The sequence below is a fragment of the Dufourea novaeangliae genome, unplaced genomic scaffold (genome assembly GCF_001272555.1).
Source record: "Dufourea novaeangliae isolate 0120121106 unplaced genomic scaffold, ASM127255v1 scaffold305, whole genome shotgun sequence".
NCBI lineage: Eukaryota > Metazoa > Arthropoda > Insecta > Hymenoptera > Halictidae > Dufourea > Dufourea novaeangliae.
In genome coordinates this window covers 8,848-16,092 of record NW_015374176.1, presented here as the reverse complement: position 1 = coordinate 16,092, position 7,245 = coordinate 8,848, and the positions used below count along the sequence as shown (strand labels likewise).

The 7,245-nt window shown below is 30.5% G+C and overlaps 3 protein-coding genes across 3 annotated transcripts; 2 read left to right on the top strand and 1 right to left on the bottom strand.

Annotated features, from left to right (window-relative positions):
- The first annotated feature begins 440 nt into the window (after positions 1-440).
- On the top strand, positions 441-2,736 carry LOC107192077 (TNF receptor-associated factor 6-like). The gene is made up of 6 exons (XM_015581270.1): positions 441-590; positions 1,048-1,107; positions 1,301-1,431; positions 1,521-1,830; positions 1,902-2,047; positions 2,139-2,736. The coding sequence occupies exons 2-6, from the start codon at positions 1,051-1,053 to the stop codon at positions 2,734-2,736; spliced, it is 1,242 nt and encodes a 413-aa protein (XP_015436756.1). The 5' UTR covers positions 441-590; positions 1,048-1,050.
- A 622-nt stretch (positions 2,737-3,358) lies between these two features.
- LOC107192076 (polyprenol reductase) lies at positions 3,359-4,570 on the top strand. The gene is made up of 5 exons (XM_015581269.1): positions 3,359-3,540; positions 3,608-3,756; positions 3,833-4,021; positions 4,110-4,405; positions 4,478-4,570. The coding sequence occupies exons 1-5, from the start codon at positions 3,359-3,361 to the stop codon at positions 4,568-4,570; spliced, it is 909 nt and encodes a 302-aa protein (XP_015436755.1).
- Positions 4,571-5,143: 573 nt separating this feature from the next.
- Positions 5,144-6,814, bottom strand: LOC107192064 (tumor suppressor candidate 3). Its single transcript, XM_015581251.1, has 7 exons — positions 6,642-6,814; positions 6,238-6,416; positions 6,055-6,172; positions 5,845-5,985; positions 5,628-5,768; positions 5,409-5,559; positions 5,144-5,328 (listed from the first exon to the last, which is right to left on the bottom strand). The coding sequence occupies exons 1-7, from the start codon at positions 6,720-6,722 to the stop codon at positions 5,144-5,146; spliced, it is 996 nt and encodes a 331-aa protein (XP_015436737.1). The 5' UTR covers positions 6,723-6,814.
- Positions 6,815-7,245: the final 431 nt, after the last annotated feature.

Sequence of the window (7,245 nt, the reverse complement as noted above, 5' to 3'; positions counted from 1 at the left end):
TCTTTAGCCAAGATAATTGGAATACTTTCCCTTTGTTACTTCTCTTCTTATCCGCCAATCCACTCGAACTAGGCTGCTGGTAATCCATCTTCTGGTTTCTGTCACTGTAATACACTAATATTGCACTACAATTCAATATATTATATAACATTACGCGACTCACCTTCACTTTAACGAAAAACGCGGGAAACAACTGGAAGGGCCCCTTACGCGTACCTACTGTTGCACATAGATACATCTATGGAAACAACCGCCGTCGAGCTGTGACGTCAGCATGCGCATGCGCACGAAGGCTCCCATGTGGGAGAAAATCCCACGTCCTGGCATCACTGAGGTGGATCGGTGGATGAGTTACTTAGGAAAAGAGTGGTGGGGGTAAAGCGACTCACGATTCACGATTCGGCATCACTGAACTAATAATGTATGTGTTGGACCAACACTGTGGTGTGTATGCATCGTTACATGCAGTTCAATGCAGTATGCTGTGCCATGCTGTGCGTTACATGGTGTCGAACGTATATGTATAGTTCATGAAATCGGAAACTTTGGTTCGACTAGCGTGATTTTTATAGGACACCAAGTCCCAGAAGGTATTACTAATACCTAATACCGTATTAGGTCTATTCAGAGGTTTATTCTTATATCTCGTACAATCTCGTCTGTGATTACAGTAATTCCTATTACCTTTTTTCATAAGATTAAATAAGTTTCAATTTAAAGTGAAAATTTTATGCTTCTTTAATAATAATATAATATAATATTTTTTCTTGAATAAATCGTGTTAAGACGTCAAATACGCATAAATCAACATATTTGCGGAATGTGATTGCTTTTACATGAAATTTGTAATTTGTAATTCCAAGTAAGTTAATGATCTTATAAACAAGAAATTATTATCACTGTGTTTACGCAAAAATACTTTATTTATTCGTGGCAAAATTATGTATCTAAATATATAATATGTATGTACAATGTAAATAATGCTGTACCATAAGATTAAACTAATTCCAGAATTAGTTGAGTTAAGCAATTATAAATCTTTTGTAGATAATGGCCAATTCAGACAACGTTAAAGAACATACTACTGCCAGTGAAGAAAATATCCTTGTATGTATAGACACGTGTATTAAATTTACAGTTACAAATGTTGTCATCAACTGTGCTTCTATGTTTCATTTCTGATCGAAACGGATTTTGTTGCATTGAATTTACAATATATTTCCTAAAACTTTGCTTCACATTTTACGTTAACACAATTCTTATTTTTCATTTTTATTGGTAACTTGATTATTACGTGCAGTGTGGTGATGGTATGAAAGAATACCTTGAGCCTAGATTCGAGTGTCCTATTTGTTTAACTTGGCTGCGCGATCCAGTTTTAACATCTTGTGGTCATAAATTCTGTTCGCAATGTATATACACTTGGCTTCAGTAAGTTATACCTCATATATGTAAAATTAACAAGATTCATAAATAGTTGTAAATATGACTAATGTTTCTTAAATAATTTTTATTTATAGAAAAGAAGGTGCTTGTTGTCCAGTTGATAGTCGACCATTAAGGTCTGAAAGTGATCTGTTCAGAGATTTATATACAAGTAGGGAGATATCACAAAAACGTACACCTTGTCCTTACCAACAATTTGGCTGTGAGATTAAATTATCTCCGGTGGATATGGAAGTTCATATAAGTGAATGTATATATAAAACAAATCTTCCAGATTCACAAAATATTTATTGTCCTTTTAAAAATGTTGGCTGTACAGAAGCTTTTCAAACAGAAGATGATTTGCATGTTCATTTAGAAACAAATATAAGCCTTCATTTAACTGTTAGTTTCTTTTCTTTCTGTATGATTATGTGTGTGTGATAAAAAAAACTGATTGTTTACCTATTTTGTAGATGATTTTAAAAACATTATCACAGTCATTTTTAGTGCAAAAACATGATAATGCAATGGCTGCTGAATCTAAATTGTGGGACCCACCACCCAAAAGTGCATCTTTGGCAAATAATGAGCCATCATTAGAATGGCAGCAATTGTTGAAGTACATCCTCTATGTTTATTTATCATATAGAATACTTTCATAAAATATTTCAAAATTGTATCATACCTTTGAAAAATATATTTTTTTTTAGGAATTTGTATGAAAGGATAGTGGTACTGGAACAGCAAAACAGAGAACTCTCCATTACTGTATCTAATCAGAAAACTCAACTTACTACCTTGCAAACTTCTCTTAGGTTCAATCAAGAAGAAATGTTTTTGCGTAGTTGTAATGGTGTTTATATTTGGAGATTACATTCATTTCATGAAAAACTTAAAAGTATGATGAATGATCAATTAAAAATGTTTTACAGTCCTGGTTTCTACACTAGTCCTAATGGTTATAAAATTTGTGCTAGAATTAATATATCCTCGAAGGATCCAGAATTTCTGTCACTACTTTTACATATAATGAAGTCAGAAAATGATGATGGTCTAGATTGGCCATTTAGTGGTATAATGCACTTTATTTTGGTGCATCCACATGATTGTGAAAAAGATATACGGGAAATAACTTCGTCGAGACCCGATCTAGAAGCATTCAGGAAGCCAGTTTGTGAATTAAATAAACGAAGTTTCGGTTATACAGAATTCGTTCGAATACGAGACTTATCCAATTTTTTGCAAAACGATCGCTTAATTTTTAGAATCGAAGTTCGTGTCCAAGATCGGATTGGAATATCAATGTAATATAATTACTTAATCATATTAATATTGAAATCAAAATGGTAGTTTTATTTTCTTCTGTAAGATGAAGTGAAAATTATTTTGAGTTTATTCTGCCTTCTGTTACTACCTGTGCTCAGGTACCTTTTAATTTTTAATACTAATCGAGTGTTCAGTTAATGTACAATTTTCAGATGGTTAAAATGGACTTATACATGTGAATGTGAATTGTACAGTATATTATATGTCATGGAATGAAATCCGTCCTTTCATTATGTGATAAAGACTAACCAATTTTTGTTATTTGATTCTGTAATGTAACCATATTTATAATATAAATAAAGTTTGTAAATTGTGCATATGTATATTGTTCACAAAATTTCACTCTTTAAAAGTATCAAATAAGTCTATGTAGTAGTAAGTCCATTATTTAACTATACTTAATTAAATTTTGAAAGTATCAAAATTTAGTTCAGTATAGTTATATAAATAATAGATATATTCTTTCAATTGTTACAGTAACCTGGTTTATGTGAAAGTGGGACAATTCTCCTATTCTTTGGTATATATATATTGTAAAAGAACTTTCTAAGTGTAAACAAGATTTCAGTCATACACTCAGATCTGCAGTACAAATCAATTCAAAATGGAAATAAATTTTATACGTATTTTATTTATTTTCGCGGCAATTTTTACTGGTATTGTTGGTTTTCTACTGAACTTTGTGGAACCCTATTTACCTGTTGCACTAACTCGTGCATATCGTTATGGTAAATTTTCTGATAATACTTATCAGCCAATCGTAATGAAAGCAGAACTACCTAAAAGGTAAGCTAGAATAGTGAAACAATATTAATTTAATAGTATATGACAATAACGTACAACAACGTTTCAGATGGTTCAAACATTTTTACATTTTTGCTGCACCAGCTTCAAGTTATGCATTATATTTGGTACTTTATAAATACTTATGGAAAGGAGACATATCCAAAAATGTTTTATGGGTATTGAATATATGTTTAGGAACGAATCGACAACCATTAGGTAGATACAGAATCCACAAGTAATTAAAAATTTGTAATTTAATTTTTTAGATTTCATTTTGCATTCATACTTTTAGTATCTCCAGAAAATACATTTGCAGCTGCTTTGCTTATAACACTTCATTCCTGGAAACGATTTTACGAAACACATTACGTAAATATTTTTAGTAACAAAATGATGAATATAGCACATTACATAATTGGATTTTATCATTATGTAGGAATAATAATATCTATTATAGGTGAATCCGAAGGATTCGTTGAAGGTACTATAATATAAATAGTTTTACTTACATTATGTGATTATATAATTAAATCTAGTTACATCTTAAAGGTTTTAATCCTTTAATATAGGTTCAGAAGGCTATTTTTCCTACAAGAAAATTACTTATATTCAAATAATATGCGGAGCTATTATTATAGTGTCATCATATGTTCAACTTGAGGCGAATTATATTCTTAGTAGTTTACGAAAAGATAAAAATGGTGAAATGAATTCTGCAGTGTATAAGATACCTCATGGTGGTTTATTTGAATATGTGTCAGGTGCTTTGCAACTTACAGAAATAATTATTTATATAACAATGTCTGTAATTTTATGGCAAAGCTCTACATTTCATTACGCTACAATGTGGGTGTTAGTAAATCAGGTATAAAAATTACATATTACCATTAACGCAACAAATGTGCATACTACTAACTGCTTGAATTTTCATTTTTAGATATCTACTGCTGTATTAACCCATAAGTGGTACACAAAAACATTTCAGCATTACCCACAATTTAGAAAAATTCTGCTGCCTTACATTTTCTAAGTATTTTAACTGTAATTATATAATCATTATTTATTAAATATATTTCTTTATTATAATTATGAAAGCTTTATAAATTTCGTTTGTAATGTTAAACGTATAGTTAATAAACATATGTATGAAATAGTGGAAGTAATTGGAGTAAAAAATCCATATGTTTTATTTCAGACATATACACATGCTTCAACATTTTAAACAGTGTTAAAGAATAGTAATTTTAAATATTAATTTATTTTACATTACGTACAAACAAATGTACTTACGTTACAAGACTTTTAACAATGATTAGAGCCTAAGTATTATACTCAAATTCTTCTTTTATATAACTTAGTTTTTAATTTCGATGGGCAAGTTGAAAGTTCCTTTTGCAATATATACAAATGATGACTTCCTCTACTTACTCTTTTCACTTGAATAGTAAGCTGCAACAGATCAATTATTCATCGCTTAGGTACGGCGTAATATCGACTTTTTGGGAAAATTCGTAAGACCGAGTATATTAATGTATTCATCTTATATAGAGTATATTAATATACTCGAACTTGGTAACAATAATTATTATATATTAATAAAAAATTATTTTGACTTGTTATACCTGTAAGGATATCCTTGCGCTTTGTTTCTAAATATGGATAACAAAAGACTAAAAAAGATGGCGACTAAACCCGCGCCTATCGCAGCAAATATTCGCCGTTTTTTTACATCACCTTTGCGAGATGCAGCTTCTGTCATTAAAATCATACCTAACACCACTGCTCCATCTAATTGCATTTTGTTAAAGAAAGTATTACGCAACATACTTAGTTTTTTCATAAACGTTTCTATAGGACAAAAAGGATACTCAAAACCATGACTATATATGTTTCCAAAATAAATTGACCCTGAGAAGAAGCATGAATGTAAGCCACATTTCCACTAGCTGATTTATGTATAAATGGTGGTGACCTAATGTGATTCCACATTTGCCCAGATATCATTGCAAGAGTAAATAACTGTAAACAATATTATTTCAAAATTAAATTATTACATAAATTATAAAATCTATAAAATAGTGTACTACCAGTGCACCAAGTCCCCAAATTGTTTTGTTGTAGATGAAATCCAAGTTATTACGTCTCACATAGAGGAATCCTCCAATAAGAACTAGTAACATTATTATTGCTACTGTACCAGAATAGTTTGGAGGCCTGAATACTCTAATCTATAAATCGTTAAGAAATTTAATGGTAACATAAAAAATGTTAGAAATGATCATTTTCTTTATCATATATAATTACTTGAATATCAGTCCGTTCAGATATCCACTTTGCAATTGCCTCTGCTCCAAATCCTACTCTTTGGATGTCCATGGTATCCGCAGGTTTTGGTTTCCCTTTTGGTGGGAAGTGCATATATACTGGTGCAGTATTTAATCTCATCTACACAAAACAATTCAAGTAAAATCAAAGCATAACATAACTCTTATAAGCGATTGATGGTTTAAATACCATTGTGAATACATCTGATCCTTCATCAAAGTCTACAGATGCAAAGAATAATTTTTTTGAATGAGATTGCAAATATCTGAACGAATTTGCTACTATTACAAATTCATCATTTGCATGCCTGGAAAAAGAATATATTATAAATTATTTACAGTGAGATAAATTAAAACATAAACTTATTGTTACCTGCATATTTGACATTGTCGTTGTGGTGCCATGGCAGTAAACATCACTATAACAGAATAATTTCTTGGCGTAGTCCTTACATATTCCTTAAATTTTGCACCATTGAATTTTATTACAGGTCTTGTGAGAGCTAATTCTGTTAATTGTTGTACACGATCTGACAAAGAAGAACCTTGGGTCTAAAATGGATAAGTACGGAGGTTTACATTATTACTGTGAGTTCAGGTTATGTAAATCAAATTTTTATTGTATTGAAAAGTTACAAATAACATATAAACAGATTTAGAAGTAGTAGTAAAAATTATTCACTAATTTTCTCATTCAGTATTGTAAAAAGAAACGAATACAATAATAGGAACAATTAAGTATGAATGACAGTTACTGAAAAATTAAAAGATTCTCACGTTTTTAGTTCTATATTGACAGCAAACGTAGTTTAAACACAAAAGTAGACCCAACAAGATAATATACTTTCTACAATTCATTGTAAATAATTATTGCAGAAATATATGTTAAAACTTGCTGCCGGGAACACGTTACAGCTGTTATAGGCAGCTCATTGGCTCATTCGATACAACGTGGCATTTGATGTCGATTTTGACAACTTCGGAAATATAAAATTTACAGCAAACTACTTAATAAAAATTATTCTTTGCTATTACTATATGCTGTTATAACAGAATACAATTCATTATTTCACCAATAAATGCAATAGTTTTTCAATATTCAGTCTAGGACGTTATTTGGTGACAGATAGGGATGGCAACGATACATCGATGTTTTGAAAACGTCGATATTTTCTTTCGATATTGGTACTTCAATATATCGAAACCATCGATGTTCTTGAACGGATTTCGATGTTTTTAAACAAGTCACAATTTCAAATCTATTCGATTTGGGCCAGTTTAAAACTTTAATAGAATACGTGGTAACATTTGACTATCACCGAATATCTGCTTTGTCATGTATTACGGTGTTTTCAACAAATGCGTTCAAACACCCGAATGT